This window comes from Panulirus ornatus, chromosome 4 (genome assembly GCF_036320965.1).
Source record: "Panulirus ornatus isolate Po-2019 chromosome 4, ASM3632096v1, whole genome shotgun sequence".
Lineage (NCBI taxonomy): Eukaryota > Metazoa > Arthropoda > Malacostraca > Decapoda > Palinuridae > Panulirus > Panulirus ornatus.
In genome coordinates this window covers 18,200,312-18,225,074 of record NC_092227.1, presented here as the reverse complement: position 1 = coordinate 18,225,074, position 24,763 = coordinate 18,200,312, and the positions used below count along the sequence as shown (strand labels likewise).

Below are 24,763 nucleotides of genomic sequence, written 5' to 3'. Positions count from 1 at the left end.
GAAGAAGAGATGGCCAGCAGGCATTATTGGATTACATATTGATAGACATCTAAAAGAGAGACGTATGGACATAAATATGTGGGAAGGGGCAACTGGTGGGATGTCTGATCACCGTCTTGTGGAGGCAAGGGTGATGATTTTTAGAGGTTTTTGGAAAAGAAGAAATATTGTTGGTGAGAAGAGGGTGATGAGAGTAAGTGAGCTTGGTAAAGACACTTGTGTGAAGGAATACCTAGAGAGATTTAGTGTAGAATGACAAAAGGTGAGAGCAAGTGAAGCGAAGGGAGTGGATGAGGGATGGAAGGTTTTTAGGGAAGCATTGCTGACATGCAGAAAAAGCATGCAGCATGCGAAAGGTACAAGGTGGGCAGATTAGAAAGAGTAGCGAGTGGGAGGATGAAGGAGTAAAGTTACTAGTGAAAGAGAAGATAGAGAGATTTTGCTGGCACTTACAGGGAAGGACTGCAAATGATTGGGGTATATATAATAAAAAGTGGCAGGAGGTCAAAAGGAAGGTGCAGGGGTTAAAAAAGAGGGCAAATGAGTTTTGGAGAGAGTGAGCATCAGTAAACTTTATGGAGTATAATATGCTTTGGAGGAAGGTAAAGTATGAAAAACAAGAGAGCAAATAGGAAAATTGGTGAAGGGGCAGAAGGGGAAATGATGATAGATAGTGTTTATTTATTTTATTTAGTGTACTTTGTCGCTGTCTCCCGTGTCAGCGAGGTAGCGCAAGGAAACAGACAAAAGAATGGTGTGCAAAGTGAGAGGCTTAGGAAAAATTATTTGGTAAGCAGAGAAGAGGTAGTAAAAGCTTTGCAGAAGATGAAAGCCAGCAAGGCAGTAGAATTTATAAAAAAAAGGGTGTGACTGTATTGTTGACTGGTTGGTAAGGTTATTTAATGTATATATGACTCATGGTGAGGTGCCTGAGGATTAGCGGAATGCTTGCATAGTGCCATTGTACAAAACCAAAGGGGATAAAAGTGATTGCTCAAATTACAGAGATATAAGTATGTTGAGTATTCTGGGGAAATTATATGGGAGGGTATTGATTGAGAGGGTGAAGGCATGTACAGAGCATCATATTGGGGAAGAGCAATGTGGTTTCAGAAGTGGTAGAGGATGTGTGGATCAGGTGTTTGTTTTGAAGAATGTATGTGAGAAATACTTAGAAAAGCAAATGGATTTGTATGTAGCATTTATGGATCTGGAGAAGGCATATGATAGAGTTGATAGAGATGCTCTGTGGAAGGTATTAAGAATATATGGTGTGGGAGGCAAGTTGTTAGAAGCAGTGAAAAGATTTTATTGAGGATGTACGGCATGTGTACGTGTAGGAAGAGAGGAAAGTGATTGGTTCTCAGTGAATGTAGGTTTGCGGCAGGGGTGTGTGATGTCTCCATGGTTGTTTAATTTGTTTATGGATGGGGTTGTTAGGGAGGTGAATGCAAGAGTTTTGGAAAGAGGGGCAAGTATGCTGTCTGTTGTGGATGAGAGAGCTTGGGAAGTGAGTCAGTTGTTGTTTGCTGATGATACAGCACTGGTGGCTGATTCATGTGAGAAACTGCAGAAGCTGGTGACTGAGTTTGGTAAAGTGTGTGAAAGAAGAAAGCTGAGAGTAAATGTGAATAAGAGCAAGGTTATTAGGTACACTAGGGTTGAGGGACAAGTCAATTGGGAGGTAAGTTTGAATGGAGAAAAACTGGAGGAAGTTAGGTGTTTTAGATATCTGGGAGTGGATTTGGCATCGAATGGAACCATGGAAGAGGAAGTGAATCATAGGGTAGGGGAGGGGGCGACAGTTCTGGGAGCGTTGAAGAATATGTGGAAGTCGAGAACATTATCTCGGAAAGCAAAAATGGGTATATTTGAAGGATTAGTGGTTCCAACAATATTATATGGTTGCGAGGCGTGGGCTATAGATAGAGTTGTGCAGAGGAGGGTGGATGTGCTGGAAATGAGATGTTTGAGGACAATGTGTGGTGTGAGGTGGTTTGATCGAGTAAGTAACGTAAGGGTAAGAGAGATTTGTGGAAATAAAAAGAGCGTGGTTGAGAGAGCAGAAGAGGGTGTTTTGAAATGGTTTGGTCACATGGAGAGAATGAGTGAGGAAAGATTGACCAAGAGGATATATGTGTTGGAGGTGGAGGGAACGAGGAGAAGAGGGAGACCAAATTGGAGGTGGAAAGATGGAGTGAAAAAGATTTTGTGTGATCGGGGCCTGAACATGCAGGAGGGTGAAAGGAGGGCAAGGAATAGAGTAAATTGGAGCGATGTGGTATACCGGGGTTGACGTGCTGTCAGTGGATTGAATCAAGGCATGTGAAGCGTCCGGGGTAAACCATGGAAAGCTGTGTAGGTATGTATATTTGCGTGTGTGGACGTATGTATATACATGTGTATGGGGGTGGGTTGGGCCATTTCTTTCGTCTGTTTCCTTGCGCTACCTCGCAAACGCGGGAGACATCAGCGAGGTAGTGCCAGGTAACTCATGAAGAATGGCCCATCCACTCATATACGCTTATGTGTACATAAACACCCATACACACACTTAGACATATACATATACACACATGTACATATTTATACTTTCTTGCCTTCATCCATTCTTGGCACTACTTTACCCCACAGGAAACAGCATCACTATGCCCCTCCCCCCCCTTCAGCAACATAACACAAGGAAAACAGACAAAAAAGGGCAAGTACCCATTTTATTGACCAACTCCTACAGGTAGATAAACAGTTGGGTTGACTGTTGACCTACTGCCACAACCAGGATTTGAACCTATGTGGTCAACCCTGGGCAGCCAGTAAATGCGTCATGGTCACTTCAGTTTTCTGCCCTTAAGCAGGAGAGGGATCTCGAAAAGAAGGACAAGTGAAGATTGAGGAAATGGAGGATGGGGAAAACAAATGGAGATTAATCGTAAGATGCCTCTCTAAGAAAAAGTTTCCCTTATATCAGTTCTGTTTCATGCAGTGGCAAGAATTTTGTTTCATGCAGTGGCAAGGATTGTCTTTTAAGGAAAAGTATGGAGATAATCACTTGAGGAAGGAGGCATTTACTTGTACTTACACTCTGAAGAGGAAATAGATGGAGTTAAAAGTTAGAATTCTGAAGGCTCCAGAGTTCAACACCTCATAAGCTTCTAAGATTGAAACAGAGTTCACTATTGTCACATGTACCCAAAAAGGGTCAAAGTCCTTAACAACCAATTTCGTCAGGAGAAAGGTCTTGTGAAGGCGAGTTAAGATGCGATAATTCTCTTTACCTGCATTAGAGTGTTTCTAGCCAACAAAGGAACTCTAAAGTTAGAGGAGAAGAACAAATAATTTACAAAGTGATTCATTTGTGTTGTCTGCAGCCCTCTCCTTATGTGACGAGAGTGATGGGTATACCATCACCATCATGTATTTGGCTTAGAACATCAGACTAGATCTTAGTTTCAACCAACTCTTGTTGGGAGATATGGAAATGTTGGTGACTGGACAAGGGGTGAGTCTTACTTGTTAACCTAACATTGAGAAATATAGTCCTCCAAAAATATAGTCCTCCAAAGAAATCAGATTGGAGAAGGTTCAAAGCATTTTTAAGGAGCCATGATATTTGGAGTGAATTGTTTTATAGTCTGTAATTAAAGGAAAATCTATCAAGTTTTTGCGTAGTAGGTCGAAACAGGTCAACCCTGCAGCCACCAGAAAGAGCTTCCAGAATAGTGCTCATTAAGGAAGCCTTGGTAGATGTTATCTGCAATGTAAGCTCTTCTGGATTGTTGATCTGTGTAGGATTTACTACATTCTGGGGGTCTTAGTGTGATTTGTTCACCTTATACTAGTCATAGATCTTGAAGGGAAAGTGCAAACAAGTAGAACCCAATACATTGCATATAGAGTTGGCATGGGGAGCAGACGATGTAGGAAGTGCAGTGTTAGGGGATGGATTTAGGAATGTTTGAATACAAGGAATACAAAGCTTTCCATAGTAGAGCTTTCAAGACTACTGGACCCCCAGAAATGATTCAACCTCTAAAAGAATTGAGAACAGATCTTTGATGGAAAGAAATTATAGATCTAATCCCATTATTTGCAATAAGCATTCAGATTGTCTGTGTCATAGGGTCAGGTGTTATTTAAAAGAGATGACCACCAATGGAAGAATGTTCATTCATGTTACAAAAAGGTCTGTTGGGTGTTACTCCCAGGAGCAGGGTTCAGGAAATGGTTTGGTCTTTGACTGAGGCCTCTGACAGAAGGAAACTGAAATGAGACAGAGTGACCACTCATTTGTTGCAGACACTTTAGTGACCCAAGGTCAGCTTAGTGATGTCACCATTAGCAGGAGACAGCTTGTGGCCGCCCCTGACCTAATCCTTAGAAGAATGTGTTTCGCAACCCTTCCTATAGATCTGTAACTACAGTATTGATTATAGATAACCTAACCCTTTCCATAAGAAGTGCTGCTCTTGCGGACTTTACCTCAAGTCCACCACCGTAGTGAAGGTCAGAAGCTTGCAACATTTGGCTTCAGCATCTCTAACTTCCTTTGGGAATGGAGCCTCTCACAGACCTGACCTCACTGCCTCGTAAATACCCAAGTTTCACCACAGCAAAACAGTCAAGCAGTAAACAGTGGTGATCGTCTGGTATGCAGTCCTGGTGTTGGAGATCATGGTGTCTTGGGTTCTTTACCATGGTTGTAGTGATCTCTACTCTGGCCCAGTGGGGTTTTGTTGTACAGGTAAGGAAGGTTAGAGACCATCTGGAGGTGAGGAAGGTGTCCCTGGAACCTGAGAAAGAGATAGATAGGAAAGAGGGAAGGAGTGGGTGGGAGTTGGATGTGGGGTAAGGACAGGGGTGTCAAGGTGTGCAGGTTTCAAGCTGTCAGTAGAGTGACCCATGTCTTTCCATGGTGTTCAGTTGTCTTATGATATTCTGATCATCACAAAGGAAATTCAAGGATATTCCAAGATGAATATATTTCCCTAAACTGGAATTTTAACAAAAGTTATGAACTTCCAATAAATCTTAGTAATCTTTAATTTCCATGTCCACATTTTGGATACATATGTCAGGGTCAGGAGGACCGTGTAATTAATTAATCCTTTCTTCACTGCAATACTTACACTTCTGCCCTTTATTATTCTGTTAAAGGACTCAATAACTCCTGTACCTTATATTGCTCTCTCCCTTATATCTCCTTCCATATCACCGAACTTACCCATGATAAGTCCCAAATATTTGAATTCTGTCATCTCTTTCAGTCTTTCTCCTCCATATCTATAACAAAGTTTAGTACATTTTCTTCTCTCATTGTATAGGCCTGTGCAAAATTTATACTTTCACTCTGTTTCCTTTCAAACACCATTACTTTACTTTTACTCACATTTGCCTTCAATCATCTACATTTACACTCATCATAAAACAAGCTTACAACTTCCTGCAGCTTGTCTTCACTCTTACCATACAACATATTATCGTCTGCAAACAGGCTTGTCACTGGCCACCTTACCTCACCACTACACTCCATCTCTACACCTTGTTTCCATAGTTTTGCCATCATTTCTTTTGTCACTCCATCCATATATGTTTAAAAAGCCACAGTGACATCATACAGCCATGCCTCACATCCACATTGAAACTTTTGCTCAAGCTTCCATCCACTCTTACACATACATTTGTTTCTTTATAGAAGGCTATCACACCTTCCAACAATTGTACCCCTGCCCAATATATCTTTAACACATTCCATAAAGCATTCCACTAGAATTTGTCATACACTTTCTTCAGATTCATAAAAGCTGCATACAGCTTTTTACCTTTCTCCAGATGCTTTTCCATTGTTATTTTCTGCAAACATCTGATCACATCCCCTACCTTTCATAAAACCTCTTTGCTCCTCACATATTTTACATCCAGTTGCTTCTATCACTCAGGTTATCAACCCACTTGCATGCACTTTTCCTGTTAAAATTAACATATATTTCATACTTGATTACCATTTCCAGTGTTAGCAAGGTAGTGCCAGGAAACAAAGAAAGATGCATACACATATGTTTATATACTTATATGCACATTTATTTATTTATTTAGTATACTTAACAGCCGACTCCCGCATTAGCAAGGTAGCGTAAGGAAACAGGTAACGAATGGCCCACCCCATACACATGTATATACATAAAGGCCCCCACACATAGATGCATACATATACATTTCACCATATACATACGTATACATACACAGACATATACATTTCACCATATACATACATGTACATACACAGACATATACATATATAAGCATGTACATACTCATACTTGCTGCCTTTATCTATTCCTGTCACCACTTTGCCTCACACAAAATAGCATCCCCCTCTCCAGTGAGGTAGCACCAGGAACAGACAAAAACGGCCACATTCATTCATACTCAGTCTCTAGCTGTCATGTGTAATGCACCGAAACCACAGCTTCCTTTCCACATCAAGGCCCCACAGAACTTTCCATGGTTTACCCCAGATGCTTCACATGCCCAGGTTCAATCCATTTACAGCACGATTACCTCAGTATACCACATCGTTCCAATTCACTCTATTCTTTGCACGCCTGTCGCCTTCCTGTATGTTCAGACGTCAATCGTTCAAAATCTTTTTCACTCCATCCTTCCTCCTCCAATTTAGTCTCTCACTTCTCCTCCTTCCCTCCACCTCTGACACATATATTCTCTTTGTCAATCTTTCCTCACTCATTCTCTCCATGTGTCCAAACCATTTCAACACACACTCTTCTGCTCTCTCAACCACACTCTTTTTATTACCACACATCTCTCTTACCTTTTTATTACTTACTTGGTCAAACCACCTCACACCACATATTGTCCTCAAACATTTCATTTCCAACACATCCACCCTCCTCTGCACAACCCTATGTGTAGCCCATGCCTTGCAACCATTATAACACTATTGAAAACACTATTCCATCAAACTCGCCCATTTTTGCTCCCTGAGATAACATTCTCACCTTCCACACATTCTTCAACACTCCCAGAACCTTTGCCCCCTCCCCTACCTTGTGACTCATTTCCACTTCCATGGTTCCATCCGCTGCTGAGTCCACTCCAAGATATCTAAAACACTTCACTTCCTCCAGTTTTTCTCCATTCAAACTTACCTCCCAATTAACTTGTTCCTCAACCTTACTGAACCTTAATAACCTTGCTCTTTTTCACATTTACTCTCAACTTCCTTCTTTCACACACTTTACCAAACTCAGTCACTAGTTTCTACAGTTTCTCACCTGAATCAGCCACCAGCACTGTATGATTAGCAAACAATAGCTGACTCACTTCCCATGCCCTCTCATCCACAACAGACTGCATACTTGCCCCTCTCTCCAAAACTCTTTCATTCACCTCCCTAACCACCCCATCCATAAACAGATTAAACTACCATGGAGACATCACGCACCCCTGCCGCAAACCAATATTCACTGGGAACCAATCACTTTCCTTTCTTCCTATTTGTACACATGCCTTACAGCCTTGTTAAAAACATTTCACTGCTTCTAGTAACTTCCCTCCCACACCATATATTCCTAAATCCTTCCACAAAGCATCTCTATCCACCCTATCATATGCCTTTTCCAGATCCATGAATGCTATGTACAGATCCATTTGTTTTTCTAGGTATTTTTCACATACATTCAAAGCAAACACCTGATCCACACATCCTCTACCACTTCTGAAACCACACTGCTCTTCCCCAATCTGATGCTCTGTACATGCCTTTAGCCTCTCAGTCAGTACCCTCTCATATAATTATGTGCACATACATTTACATATATCCCTGAGGATAGGGGAGAAAGAACACATCCCACATATTCCCTGCATGCTGGAAATCCTCCCCTCCAGCTTTAACTTTTCCAAAAGAAGGAACAGAGAAGGTGGCCAAGTGACGATTTTCCGTCATAGGTTCAGTCCTATGTTCATAACACTGCCTCACTAATGCAGAAAATGGCAAATATGTATGAAAAAAGTCTACATATACATGTATACATATACATATCCTTATACATACACATACATATATGTACACATACATATTCATACTTGCTCACCTTCATCCATTCCTGATGCCACCTCACCCCACAGGAAAATGCACATATGCACGAAGGAAATGAAAAAAGATAACATATATATTCTCTTTTCTACCCCCACAACCAATTGCCATCCCATGTGTCAATGAGGCAGCACCAGGAAACGGATAAAGAAAGGCCACAGCCCCCTATCCATGGTTTACACAGACGTTTCACATCCCTTGGACCAGTTAGTTGACAACACGTTGATCCCAGCATGCCACGTCATTCTAAATCACTCTCTTCCATGCATGCCTTTCACCCTCCTGCACATTCAGGCCCCAATCACTCAAAATCTTTTTCTCTCCCTCCTTCCATCTCCTATTTGGTCTCCCAGTTCTCTTTGTTCCCTCTGTGTCTGACATGTATCCTCTTCATCAACCTTACCTCACTCATTCTCTCCATATGTCCAAACCATGTCCGCATACCTTCAGCTTTCTCAACCACTCTCTTTTTATTCCCTCACATCTCTGTTACCTTTACATTACTTACTCAATCAAACTACCTCACACCACATATTGTTCTTGGACATCTCATTTCCAACACATCCACCCTTCTCCACACAGCCTTATCTATACCCCATGCCTCACAACTGCATGATATTGTTGGAACTACTATTCCTTCAAACACATCCATTTTTGCCCTCCTAGATAATATTCAATCATTCCAAACATTCTTCTTTGCTCCCAGAATCTTTGCCACCTCCCCTATCCTATGACTCACTTCTGCTTCCATAGTTCCATTTGCTGCCAAGTCCACTCCCAGATATCTAAAACACTTTACTTCCTCCAGTTTTTCTCCATTCAAACTCACCTCCCAATTGACTTGACCCTCAACCCTACTGTACCTAATAACCTTGCTCTTATTCACATTTACTCTTAACTTTCTTCTTTCACACACTTTACCAAACTCAGTCACCAGCTTCTGCAGTTTCTCACATGAATCAGCCACCAGCGCTGTATCATCAGCGAACAACAACTGACTCACTTCCCAAGCTCTCTCATCCCCAACAGACTTCATACTTGCTCCTCTTTCCAAAACTCTTGCATTCACCTCCCTAACAACCCCATCCATAAACAAATTAAACAACCATGGAGACATCACACATCCCTGCCGCAAACCGACATTCACTGAGAACCAATCACTTTCCTCTCTTCCTACACGTACACATGCCTTACATCCTTGATAAGAACTTTTCACTGCTTCTGACAACTTGCCTCCCACACCATATATTCTTGATACCTTCCACAGAGCATCTCTATCAACTCTATCATATGCTTTCTCCAGATCCATAAATGCTACATACAAATCCATTTGCTTTTCTAAGTATTTCTTACATACATTCTTCAAAGCAAACACCTGATCCACACATCCTCTACTACTTCTGAAACCACACTGCTCTTCCCCAATCTGATGCTCTGTACATGCCTTCACCCTCTCAATCAATACCCTCCCATATAATTTCCCTGGAATACTCAACAAACTTAAACCTGCTTATATTCACATTCACTCTCAACTTTCTCCTTTGACGCAATTTTCTAAGCTTAATCTCCAACGTATGCAGTTTCTCATTCAAATGAGCCGTCAATGCTGCATCATGGGCAAACAACAGCTGACTCACTTCCCAGGCCCTCTCATCCCCAACAGACTTCATACTTGCTCCTCTTTCCAAAACTCTTGCATTCATCTCCCTAACAACCCCATCCATAAACAAATTAAACAACCATGGAGACATCACACATCCCTGCCGCAAACCGACATTCACTGAGAACCAATCACTTTCCTCTCTTCCTACACGTACACATGCCTTACATCCTTGATAAGAACTTTTCACTGCTTCTGACAACTTGCCTCCCACACCATATATTCTTGATACCTTCCACAGAGCATCTCTATCAACTCTATCATATGCTTTCTCCAGATCCATAAATGCTACATACAAATCCATTTGCTTTTCTAAGTATTTCTTACATACATTCTTCAAAGCAAACACCTGATCCACACATCCTCTACTACTTCTGAAACCACACTGCTCTTCCCCAATCTGATGCTCTGTACATGCCTTCACCCTCTCAATCAATACCCTCCCATATAATTTCCCTGGAATACTCAACAAACTTAAACCTGCTTATATTCACATTCACTCTCAACTTTCTCCTTTGACGCAATTTTCTAAGCTTAATCTCCAACGTATGCAGTTTCTCATTCAAATGAGCCGTCAATGCTGCATCATGGGCAAACAACAGCTGACTCACTTCCCAAGCTCTCTCATCCCCAACAGACTTCATACTTGCTCCTCTTTCCAAAACTCTTGCATTCACCTCCCTAACAACCCCATCCATAAACAAATTAAACAACCATGGAGACATCACACATCCCTGCCGCAAACCGACATTCACTGAGAACCAATCACTTTCCTCTCTTCCTACACGTACACATGCCTTACATCCTTGATAAGAACTTTTCACTGCTTCTGACAACTTGCCTCCCACACCATATATTCTTGATACCTTCCACAGAGCATCTCTATCAACTCTATCATATGCTTTCTCCAGATCCATAAATGCTACATACAAATCCATTTGCTTTTCTAAGTATTTCTTACATACATTCTTCAAAGCAAACACCTGATCCACACATCCTCTACTACTTCTGAAACCACACTGCTCTTCCCCAATCTGATGCTCTGTACATGCCTTCACCCTCTCAATCAATACCCTCCCATATAATTTCCCTGGAATACTCAACAAACTTAAACCTGCTTATATTCACATTCACTCTCAACTTTCTCCTTTGACGCAATTTTCTAAGCTTAATCTCCAACGTATGCAGTTTCTCATTCAAATGAGCCGTCAATGCTGCATCATGGGCAAACAACAGCTGACTCACTTCCCAAGCTCTCTCATCCCCAACAGACTTCATACTTGCTCCTCTTTCCAAAACTCTTGCATTCATCTCCCTAACAACCCCATCCATAAACAAATTAAACAACCATGGAGACATCACACATCCCTGCCGCAAACCGACATTCACTGAGAACCAATCACTTTCCTCTCTTCCTACACGTACACATGCCTTACATCCTTGATAAGAACTTTTCACTGCTTCTGACAACTTGCCTCCCACACCATATATTCTTGATACCTTCCACAGAGCATCTCTATCAACTCTATCATATGCTTTCTCCAGATCCATAAATGCTACATACAAATCCATTTGCTTTTCTAAGTATTTCTTACATACATTCTTCAAAGCAAACACCTGATCCACACATCCTCTACTACTTCTGAAACCACACTGCTCTTCCCCAATCTGATGCTCTGTACATGCCTTCACCCTCTCAATCAATACCCTCCCATATAATTTCCCTGGAATACTCAACAAACTTAAACCTGCTTATATTCACATTCACTCTCAACTTTCTCCTTTGACGCAATTTTCTAAGCTTAATCTCCAACGTATGCAGTTTCTCATTCAAATGAGCCGTCAATGCTGCATCATGGGCAAACAACAGCTGACTCACTTCCCAAGCTCTCTCATCCCCAACAGACTTCATACTTGCTCCTCTTTCCAAAACTCTTGCATTCACCTCCCTAACAACCCCATCCATTTTTTTTTTTTTTTTTTTTGCTTTGTCGCTGTCATTTGCGAGGTAGCGCAAGGAAACAGACAAAAGAATGGCCCAACCCACCCACATACACATATATATACATACACGTCCACACATGCAAATATACATACCTACACAGCTTTCCATGGTTTACCCCAGACGCTTCACATGCCTTGATTCAATCCACTGACAGCACGTCAACCCCGGTATACCACATCGTTCCAATTCACTCTATTCCTTGCACGCCTTTCACCCTCCTGCATGTTCAGGCCCCGATCACTCAAAGTCTTTTTCACTCCATCTTTCCAACTCCACTTTGGTCTCCCACTTCTCCTTGTTCCCTCCACCTCTGACACATATATCCTCTTGGTCAATCTTTCCTCACTCATTCTCTCCATGTGACCAAACCATTTCAAAACACCCTCTTCTGCTCTCTCAACCACACTCTTTTTATTACCACACATCTGTCTTACCCTATTATTACTTACTCGATCAAACCACCTCACACCACATACTGTCCTCAAACATCTCATTTCCAGCACATCCACCCTCCTCTGCACAACTCTATCTATAGCCCACGCCTCGCAACCATATAACATTGTTGGAACCACTATTCCTTCAAACATACCCATTTTTGCTTTACAAGATAATGTTCTCAACTTCCACACATTCTTTACTGCTCCCAGAATTTTCGCTCCCTCCCCCAGCCTATGATTCACTTCTGCTTCCATGGTTCCATCTGCTGCCAAATCCACTCCCAGATATCTAAAACACTTCACTTCCTCCAGTTTTTCTCCATTCAAACTTACCTCCCAGTTGACTTGTCCCTCAACCCTAGTTTACCTAATAACCTTGCTCTTATTCACATTTACTCTCAGCTTTCTTCTTTCACACACTTTACCAAACTCAGTCACCAGCTTCTGCAGTTTCTCACATGAATCAGCCACCAGTGCTGTATCATCAGCGAACAACAACTGACTCACTTCCCAAGCTCTCTCATCCCCAACAGACTTCATACTTGCTCCTCTTTCCAAAACTCTTGCATTCACCTCCCTAACAACCCCATCCATAAACAAATTAAACAACCATGGAGACATCACACATCCCTGCCGCAAACCGACATTCACTGAGAACCAATCACTTTCCTCTCTTCCTACACGTACACATGCCTTACATCCTTGATAAGAACTTTTCACTGCTTCTGACAACTTGCCTCCCACACCATATATTCTTGATACCTTCCACAGAGCATCTCTATCAACTCTATCATATGCTTTCTCCAGATCCATAAATGCTACATACAAATCCATTTGCTTTTCTAAGTATTTCTTACATACATTCTTCAAAGCAAACACCTGATCCACACATCCTCTACTACTTCTGAAACCACACTGCTCTTCCCCAATCTGATGCTCTGTACATGCCTTCACCCTCTCAATCAATACCCTCCCATATAATTTCCCTGGAATACTCAACAAACTTAAACCTGCTTATATTCACATTCACTCTCAACTTTCTCCTTTGACGCAATTTTCTAAGCTTAATCTCCAACGTATGCAGTTTCTCATTCAAATGAGCCGTCAATGCTGCATCATGGGCAAACAACAGCTGACTCACTTCCCAAGCTCTCTCATCCCCAACAGACTTCATACTTGCTCCTCTTTCCAAAACTCTTGCATTCATCTCCCTAACAACCCCATCCATAAACAAATTAAACAACCATGGAGACATCACACATCCCTGCCGCAAACCGACATTCACTGAGAACCAATCACTTTCCTCTCTTCCTACACGTACACATGCCTTACATCCTTGATAAGAACTTTTCACTGCTTCTGACAACTTGCCTCCCACACCATATATTCTTGATACCTTCCACAGAGCATCTCTATCAACTCTATCATATGCTTTCTCCAGATCCATAAATGCTACATACAAATCCATTTGCTTTTCTAAGTATTTCTTACATACATTCTTCAAAGCAAACACCTGATCCACACATCCTCTACTACTTCTGAAACCACACTGCTCTTCCCCAATCTGATGCTCTGTACATGCCTTCACCCTCTCAATCAATACCCTCCCATATAATTTCCCTGGAATACTCAACAAACTTAAACCTGCTTATATTCACATTCACTCTCAACTTTCTCCTTTGACGCAATTTTCTAAGCTTAATCTCCAACGTATGCAGTTTCTCATTCAAATGAGCCGTCAATGCTGCATCATGGGCAAACAACAGCTGACTCACTTCCCAAGCTCTCTCATCCCCAACAGACTTCATACTTGCTCCTCTTTCCAAAACTCTTGCATTCACCTCCCTAACAACCCCATCCATAAACAAATTAAACAACCATGGAGACATCACACATCCCTGCCGCAAACCGACATTCACTGAGAACCAATCACTTTCCTCTCTTCCTACACGTACACATGCCTTACATCCTTGATAAGAACTTTTCACTGCTTCTGACAACTTGCCTCCCTTACCCAAGTTATAAACAAGGTTCCAATGCTGGATGAGAGCAATCAATACATACAAAACCATAATTCAGGTATTAACAAAAATTGAAAGATATATTTCAAACATAAGATGCCTTACAGTAATTGAGAGAATTAGCATCTGATATAATATCCAATGACTTATAAATCAAAAACCATTTATAGCATATTAGTGGCTGATGTTTTTGCTTTTCTTAGCCAAAACCAGAAACTGAGTGTTGAGCATGAGCAGCTGAAAGCAGAGCACAACAAACTTAAAGTTGAGGAGGCAGAGAAGAGTGCTCGACTTCATGAACTTATGTAAGTAGCTTAAGATTTATTAGATTTGCCGTTTAGTTGGCTGCTTTTTATAAAAAAGAAAATCATTACTTTTTTTCTAAAACAATTTTTTTTTGTCTTTTGTTTCTTTATACTTGTACTGGAAGTTGGTTAAGGATTGCACTGAATTTATAGGTTTTTGTATGTTACTCACAAAATTTATTGGATTTTGTTTGATCATTTTCTAGAGGAAATTCTGTATTTAGTTACTTTAAATAGGAGCATTAAAACATTATTTACTGTCATAGAATTGCTTATCACTTCTCTATGATTCAGTACTCCATTTGAATGAGTTTTGTATCAACTGCAAAACTACATGATAATTAGCCACCAAGAATAATGTTTTGATAGTAGCATGATAGTATGAGGGAAGGACTTGACAGTGATCTCACAATATGTTACAGACCAGACACAGCATTCTTCATTGGAACTTGATTATTTCAGCACTTTCATTTGCAGACTGTACCAGCTTCATGCATGGCCTTTGCACAAATTGCCATATTGTTTATCATTTTCTCCATGGAGGTCAACTTATATTTAGCTTCCAGTGAATATGAATTTGGGATAAGAAGTAAATTAAAGAGAAATATTTGACATTCTCATCTTCTGCAGTACTGAGTTCAGATAGACTACATCATTATATTATGTCATGAAAAGTATTGGAAACTTGATACAGTTGGACCTTCATTGTAGATTAGGAGAGGGAGACAAACCATACATACCAGAAAATTTTACCTATGCGAAGACAAGTAAGCAGGAGAGCATAAAATGAACATGTACAGTGAATATAGAGCTTATAACAGCAAGTATTGCATCACTTCTGCATTGGAAAATAGCACATTTGCTAATTAAACTTCACTTAGCATTGCCGTCACAGCTACTAAGAAAGTTGATATTTGTATATTCAACATGAGCATGGTCTCACTTAAGCCACCACCATCATCCATCTCGTGGATAGGTAGGTATTATATTGCAAATACTGAGTTTAGTAGAGTTACGTTTATATAATCTGTCTACATCCATTTGCATTTTCCCACATTTAGAACAAGGTGAGATATGCAAAATCTTCCCCAGCTATTTTAGCTTCCAACCATTCCACATCACTCATTATTCTGTTAGCTACAGTGCTGAGATTTTTTTCAAAGAATGATGCATATTCATTTAGGTAATCACTTATTTGCAGTCAAGAATAAGAATGAGTGAAAAGAATGAGGATTGCATCAGCATGTATGCTTAAAAAGGAAAAATAGAGATAGGAAGGAGGAGAAGGCAAAATAGAGATAGAAGTAGGGAAACACTGTGAAAGAAGGAGAGATATAGTTTGATAATAGTGGTGACAGGCTATGGCACCTGTGAAAATTATAATGATGAACTTGGAAAAGTCTTGGACCATCTTAATAAGAACATAAATGAGTGTCATTCAGTATGTAGGTGTTTTGGGACTGGATATTCTAGACTGTAGATTCTTGACATGTATTTGAAGGACACTCAGGTTTAAGATTGTGTATGAGACTCCCAGCTAGTCTTAAAAGTGAAAGTTAGAAAAGAGAAGAACTGTTTGTGTGAGAAAAGTGTCTTCTCTTATGTTAGAGCTACCATAGCTGACAGAGATCAAGAGTGTACAGTCTTAACCATTCATGATGTATGAACAATAAAGCCTGTGCAATTGAATCAGGCTGTACCCATTGATATGCACAACATGATCAGGGTATATCGCTTGATCAGTACAATAGGATCAGGGAATATTCCTTGATATGTACAATGGGATCACTGCTGCGTCACAGCCTTGAGTGCCTAAGCTTTACTAGGCCACTGGCAGAGGACAACTCTGGTGCAGTGTTTTCAGAGGTTCCCACCCAATGTTCCTACCAACTACTTATACCTAATGTGTGTACTTCATATTCCTACTTAATGTTCCTTCCTATGACTTCTACCTAATACTCCCTTCTAATTTTTCTATCCTCTACACCTACCTAAAGGTTTTACCTAATGCCTCTGTCTAATGTTCCTACCTACTACCTCTGAGTATTGCTCCTACCGTTTTGCCCTAAATTTCACCAAGGGAAAACCTGGAGTATAAGAATGAGTTATGTGAGTTAAGTGTTGTCAAGTGTTAAGTTTGACAAGGAGAGATTGCATGTTTGTGGACAGAATACCAGCAATCCATGTGTGGCTGAGGCAGAAAGAAAGGGCAGCTACCTGGGTCAAAGGAGTGCAACTTGACAACCACTGAATGCTGGCTCATTATGCCATTATGTCACTAACTTTCTTGATATGCAGATACCAGTAGCAAACCTCCCTGGTTGGTGGCTTTCTACCAACTAATGCCTACTGGTTAAGAATTAGAAAGAGCATTGAAAAATGTGAATCCAAGAAAGAAACTGTTTGTTGGGTGACATGAATTAAAGACAGGGTAAAGAAAATGCTATTGTTGGCCATTGGGACTCATGTGAAAATGATAACACTAGAGATGCATCCAGAGTGTGCACCTGCAGGTAAGAGTAATATGGACCAATATTTTCACCACAAGGATGCTTGTACATCCTTCAGGTACTTGAGTTCAGTGAAGATAGAGTAGGCAAGAGAGTGAGTGAAGTGATTTTAGTAAGGTATTGATAAATAGTTTTCATAATTTGATGTGTATGAGAGAGTTAGATGGGAGTCTGTCATGAGTGGTAATAGTAAAATGAAGATTAGTCTTTTATCTTAAATGGTACAAGGTAGATGAATTGAATAGAAAGGGTAACAGTTGCTGTCAGGTGCAGTATGTTTCTCTCCATGTTTCAATCATTCTTTGGGATTTGCTGAAAAGTAGCTTTGTAGTGAGTTTCATCATCAATTATTTAATTATAATGAATTTATGGTAAAATATGATTATGGTCACATCAGAATTTGCTGCCAATAGTATTTTGAGTATGAAGGAAAGCATTATGTTGTCAGATTTAAAAAAAAACTGTAGTTGAAATATGGCCAAGTAATGACCAGAAATTTTTTTTTTCTATTGACCTCTGACCGAAAACGAATGTCCATAGATTATGATATTGTAAATTTTGATATGTATCATTCATTGTCATAATCATCATCACACTCTGTCATATTCATCATCATGTTCACTGCCACAAAATTCCACTTCCAATGACTACCACTCACCATTATATTCTCAATCACTTGCGATGTTAGGCTAATTCGAGACTCCATCATCTGGGGTCAACTGGACAAATTTGTCCAGGTACCCAGCACACTGCATATGATACTGATTTCTAAGGCCTGAATAAAGCACAAAGCTGATGCAGTGGAGGATGTTTGTAAGTCCAGGAAGTACTAACAACAATCTTAAGGAAAGATCGAGGAGGATTCTGGAGCAATATCACCAGCTTGTACATTATTTCAGGAGTAAAGCTAAAAACATTTCTTTTTTATCAGTATTCCCCAGGTTTGGTGCTATGAGATAAATCTTAATGAACGTTGAATTCACTTTTGTTCCCAAAAGAAAATGAAATTTGTTCATTTGTGGCAAACCTTTTACATGTGGACTGTTTTGTTTATGATTTGAGTTGGTGGAAAAGAATGATTATAATGCAAATTAGCATCTCAAAAAAATTAATCACTTTAAATTAGAATAGAATACACAGTTTTGGAGGGGCAAAAATATGCAGAAAAGATATTTGTGTCAGTAAAAGTACACTAGACTAAGATGGAAGATTGTTTGTGGCAATGGATAAAATTTCAAAGAGATGGAAAGAGTGCTTTAAAGAATAAACTGAAGATGATGGTGAAAGGTATATGCTAATGGTACAATAAGATCAGAAAAAACAAGCCAGGGGAGTAGGTAAGTGGGAGTAGAAGACTTTAAAAAGCTGATATTGCACATAAAAGTGGAAAAGTTGAATCATAAATGGAGTTCTGCATGAGATGGTTCTGTTGATCAAATACAGAAAGTGTTTATGGATGGATAAATGGTCATACATATGATGACTGGATGAAGGCAGTAATTGTTCTTTTGATGATTGAAGCAAAAAAAAAAAATAATTGCAGAGGAATGAGCACTCTTAGAAAAGTTGACAGACTCTATGATGGGAGTGTGAATAATGTGTGATGTAAGGAATGGGGAACCACTTGTATGTCGAGAATATGGGTTTAGGAAAGGAAGAAGGTGTAGTCCATATTGTGCATATGAGGAGGTAGTTAAGAAAGTTCCAGAGATAAAGGAGATATTGTACTTGTGGACCATTTGTGGATTTCAAATAGTTGATGGTAATATAATAGAAAAGCTCTTTGGAAACTCTGTTAAGAGCTAATGACTGAAGTAATTCTTAATTGATAGTAAACTTTTGCATGAGTAAGTGGTTTGAACCATGTGTAGGATTGCATCTATCTAATAATATGGATGAGAGTGAGATGGATATGATTGTGTTGTACTACTAGACTATAGAAAAACAAAACTGGAAAATTACCACAGTTTTCTCATGCAGATGATGCTATAATGTTAATTGAATTGAAGAAAAACTGGATATAATTGGTAGCTGTGAGCATATGTGTGTGGGAAATGGATGCTGAAAGTAGAACTTGTGAGTGGACCCTTCGGTTGAACATTTAACTAGACCCTGTGGAACCTGTGACTTGATCCACCAGTAGAAACTCTAACTGGACCTACCAGTAGAGCCTGTAACTGGCACAACCAGTAGAACCTGTGACTGGACCCACTGGTTGAACCTGTAACTGGACTCATTATTGGAACCTATGACCAAACCCACCAGGTGAACCAGGGACCAGATCACTATCAATGCTGTCGCCCTACAGTGCATCCTAAAAGTACATCATACAAGTTTCCTCAGTGGACTAACTTTTGTCTGGCAGTCAGTCCTATCCATGGGTTCACAAAGCAGTGAGTCCATCAAATGGTCCCGCTAACGAAAGGCAGCCAATGAGTAGTTGACTAAACCTCTCTATGGTTACAAAAAGTGTAACCTGTCCCATCAATGGGTCATCACCCTCACAACTCACTGTTGTGTGGAACTTTTAATGTATTCATTCTGTTAAGCCTATTGCTGGCTCCATCTCTCAGTTTTCCTGTAACTCGCATGACAGTTGGTTCCACTCATGTGTTATTTTGTGTGCAATAATAACACCATGTGGTTTCTCTCTGAATGGAGTTTCAGACCTCTATGGAGGTCTTTCAGTACTTTTTGCTGGTGCTTTATTTCCAACTTGGAATTGTGAAAGCAAAGGGTCTTTCATAGCTCCCATTTTTACCTTCCACAAGGATTACTTTTTTTTTGACTATTTCATTGTTCTTAAATAAGGACTCCTTTGCCTGCAACTACCAGTGCTGGGCTTGTGAGGTCCTATCCTACAAAGTCAGCTTAGATGTTGTGGATCTTCATTTCTACAGAGCAGTGCATGCTTCTCGCTTGACTTCAAGAAGATTCATATTTTCAGTAGTGTTCAGTGCGTTCCTTGTTGGTGCCCCTTGTTATAGAACTCCACCTTGAAGGATTGTTTTTCTGATTCTGCAGAAGTTTTGATAATGGAAGATTTAAGTTATAAAGGAATAAGATAGGAGAATTTAGATTTTCAGTGAGATCGGGCTATGAAGATATGAGATCTTAGTGTATGCAGGAAAATTTTATATATCCTCATATCACTGAGCATACTAGAATTGGAGGAATTAACACACCATTGATACTAGATCAGTCTTTACATAGCCATAAGTTGATCATTGTTATCAAAGGTTCTGTGAAACATACATTGAATGAGTTAGAGCATGGATAACTGTAACTCCAAGTCAAGAGGGAAAGTTAGAAGAGAGAGAGAGAGAGAGAGAGAGAGAGAGAGAGAGAGAGAGAGAGAGAGAGAGAGAGAGAGGGGAATTTTAGTAAAAGGCCGTCAAAAAGCAAAAGAACTTAGGGATATACTGTAAATGACGTATAGGTGGCACTTCAACCAGCCAGCATTTGTAAGGAGTAAGAGAGCAGAGAATGTGTACATAACATCAGGAAAGAGGCACAGAGAAACTTTGATAAGAATATTGTAGACAAGGCAGATTGTCCACTACCTTTCCATGAATTCATCAAGAGTATATTGTTTGTTAAAGAGCAGATAATCAGGTTATGGGATTCAGGGGAAAATCTGTAAAGATGTTATGAAAATGTATTAGAAACTGAGCGACATTCTCATAAGTGTTTCCACAGTGGCAGACACCATAGCTTCAACATCAGTGAGTTGGAACAAGGAGTGCTTGAAATCATTGAAATCTTTAGAAAAGACATAAGCAGACGGCTTGAGGGATTTCATCCTGATAAAGTCTCTACATATGAGATGAAGTTTATAGCTAAACTTGACAGGCCTTTTTATATGTCGGTGAAAGAGAGTGTGGCATCAGTGGAATGAAAGATGGCAATTGTCATGCCTGTCTTTAAGACAGGAAAATGTGAAATTATGCTCAGCCACAAACCTCTCTCCCAGCTGCAATTAGTCTTTAAAACATTAGTAAAGATAATCAGAATGAAAGTAGATAACTGCTTACAAAGAAGGAGCTATCTAAGTGAGAGACAAGACAGAGGTTGTATGTAAATATCCTAGACTATATGTGAGTCTTGTTTCATATGAAAGAGAAAGATAGGCATTTTGTTTGTGAGTGGACTGCCAGAAAGTGGTTGACACTACCACATAGGAGTCTTGTAAAGAACTTGGATCTTTAAGCAGAAATAAGGGGAAGAATACATGCATTATTACATGACAGCTAGAGACTGAGTGTGAACGAATGGGGCCTTTGTTGTCTTTTCCTAGCGCTACCTCGCTTACATGAGGGGGGAGGGGATTGTTATTCCATGTGTGGCGGGGTGGCGATGGGAATAAATGAAGGCAGACAGTATTAATTATGTACATGTGTACATATGTATATGTCTGTGTGTGTATGTATATGTGTACATTGAGAGGTATAGGTATGTATATTTGCGTGTGTGGACGTGTATGTATATACATGTGTATGTAGGTGGGTTGGGCCATTCTTTCATCTGTTTCCTTGTGCTCCCTCGCTAATGCGGGAGACAGCGACAAAGCATAATGATAATGATGATAATAATGATATAATAAGGGGAAGAATCCCCCTGATGAACAGATAATTACCTGGTGAAGAAACTAAAGGACACATGTAAGGGGACACTTCGTGGAAAGGTTTAGGGTTACCATTGGCATACCATAGGGCTCGATCGTGGTACCATTACTCTTCTTAATCTATGTATGTGACTCACCAGGACTGGATCCATAGCTAAATATAAGATGCCAAGGTCATTAGGAGAGAAAAAAATCAAGGTTTCATCAGCTTGTTTACAAGGTAACCTAAACAAACTCAAAAGTTGGCTTGATGGTTGATGATATTGAACCCAAATAAATGCAAAATAATGAGGATGGGAAAGGAAAAGAAGGCCTTGATATAGATATTACCTTGCAGAAAATGGGCTGCAGGAATCATTGTAGTTATTTATACAATTTTTGTTGATAGCAGCAAACATAGCTTTGAAAGATGTAAAAATAGAGCAATCATAAATCATATTAAGAAATTAAGACAAGGATTGTTAAAAAAAAAAAAGTGTCAAAGTAGTGTAGGAATAGAATAAACTAAGTCATGGACCTCTGAATACTGACAGAATGCAGAAGTGTGAAATGTTGTGTGATGAAGTTCAAGAGGTGAGTCCCAACACTTGTAGAACTCCCTCACAAATAGTTATTCACAAATAGATAAAACACATGCACACACACACTAGAAGCCTTAGATTTGCCCACCTTGGTAAAGAGAAGTGAGGGGTGACCTGATCACAACCTTTTTTCAAAACAAATTGATGGGACAGACAGTGAACAGGTCTTTGAGAGATGTAGAGTTTGACCAACCAGAAGGCAGAGCATAGAATTGAGCACGAAGCTTGTCAAAAGACATGTCAAGACATAGTTTCATTGTATAAGAATGGTGGATAAATGGAGTAAAATGAATAATGATATGGTTGATGCAAACAGCATACAGAAATTTTAAAAGTTGAATTATAGTAGAGAATGTTTAAAAGATAGGGCACGCAAGTGTTAAACTCCCTCCCTGTACAGCACAAGTAGGTAATTATACACACACATACACAACTGGCATAGTTTAGGGGTGTGTGTTGTTGTGCTTACCCGTACGTATACAAGGTTAAGAGACAGGGTAACATGAGTAAAACTCTCTCCCCATAACACACACACACATGCACACACACTCTCACACACATACACATACACACACACACACACACACACACTTTTTTCTAGAAAGAAGAGTTGTCAGGGATGATATAAAGACATGCAACAAGTTCAAGAGTGTTTGCACCTTGGAAAATACTAACCCCAACATTAGTAAGGGGGAATGGGTTGGGAGTCTTGGAAAGTATTGAATTATGTGGAAAAGACATAAACAAAATACTAAAGGAGTCTTGAGCTACTTAAGGCTCATGGTCTCATTGAAATTTCTTCATATGTGCTGAAGATGTGTACAGATATCTTGATAAGCTGCAAGAAGTATTATTCAAGATATCATTTGAGAAAGATGAAGTGCCTTGATATGTGCTTGATGATATTCAGTCCAAGTAAATACATGATAATGAGCAAGAAGGCCTCAATGTGAATAATACGTTGCAGAAAATAAGCTGTAGTAATCTGCATTTGAGAGGAACTTTGATGTAGGAATGATTCCTAACTTGCCACCTGAGTCCCACATTAGGAAAATGGGAAAAGAAACAAACTTTGCTGGTATATGTATTAGAACAGTTGTTAAGTATTTGGATAATTGATTATTAGGCAAGCTGTTCACATCATACATAAGCCCAAAACATTGTCCACAAAAAACATTATCCACCCTTCATATATTTCCAAAGGCAAACTAGGCCAACGTTTATTGTGAATACAAGCATATGATGCTTTCACGGTGAAATCATCATACATCTGGTCACTGAGACTATAGTTTCTAATGGTTTAAAAACCAGCAACCTGCCCTTGTGCCTCAGGCTATCCTGAGGGAAGGATGTTCTTTCTTTACTCCTCCTGGCTGCCACTGCATTTTGGAAATTTTCTCTTCTTAGTTTATACTTTTCTAAGAAGGAGAAGGCCTGAATTCTCACCTGAAAACAAGAAAATGTGGGTACAAGTGAGATTTGTAGCCACACTCAGCACACACAACACATGCCTGACAGCTTCTTTCTGGCTGCCACTTCATTTTTGAAATTTTCTTTTCTGGTTACTGTATTTCTTCCACCTGTGCTTCAAGATGGTTAGCTTATATTTTACTAAGAAGGAGAAAGCCCGAATTCTCACTTGAAAGCAAGGAAATGTGGATACAAGTGAGATTCCTAAGCACACCCGGCACACAGATCACATGACCATATGGCTTCTTCCTGCAACACCTCATCAGTGCCTTGCCCCATTCAGAAAATCAGACTCTGTGGATCCAAAACATGGACCTAGAATACTTCAGGAAACTTGCTGATTCCATACCCAAACATCTGCAGATGGAAGTCAAGGCCAAGGGAGAGATGGCAAAGTACTAAAATATAAGTGTGACATTACCTTTGAAAATATATGGGGATGTGGATAAGGTTTAATGCAGGCACAGTACTTTTCAGGCATTGTCAGTACATTTAAAGAAGCACAAATAGCTATAAAGACCATCCAGATGAGAGCAATAAAGTTTGTACCATAACTGTAGAGATGGTGCAGATGAAAGCAAAAAAGTTGGTACCTACAAAGAACTTACATCACAGGGAAAGGTTAGAGGCCTTAAATTTGTCCTCAGTAGAAGAGAGAAAAGTAAGAGATGACCTGATCACAGTCTTTGAATTTGAAACCAGTATTTTGCATGGAACAGTTCTTCAAAAGAGGCAAGGATAGCACAACCACAGGCCATAACATGAAATTAAACAGGATGCTTGTTAGAAAGGATGTAGAGAAAGACTTTTTAAGTATAAGGGTTGATAAACAGTGTGAAATGGATGATAAAACAGATGTAGACAGCAAACAAAAGTTTAAGTTGTGGATGGTTGAGAAATGTCAAGATGGGTCTCTGCAAGTATAGAAGCCCCTCCCTGTCCAGCATAGATATGTAATTAGAAATTGGTGATTAGACACACATGCACACATGCATGAGTTTGATACCACTGACCAGGAGGGTTAGTGATGATGACAT

At 39.9% G+C, this 24,763-nt stretch overlaps 1 protein-coding gene across 3 annotated transcripts in view; it reads left to right on the top strand.

Moving 5' to 3' along the window:
* LOC139765906 (kinesin heavy chain-like) overlaps positions 1-24,763 on the top strand; it is a 909,514-nt gene that overhangs the window by 716,027 nt on the left and 168,724 nt on the right. For all 3 annotated transcript variants that reach the window (XM_071693874.1, XM_071693867.1, XM_071693860.1), the window contains exon 17: positions 14,440-14,541. In XM_071693874.1, the coding sequence (XP_071549975.1) occupies positions 14,440-14,541 (102 nt within the window). The remainder of the gene's footprint in view (positions 1-14,439; positions 14,542-24,763) is intronic.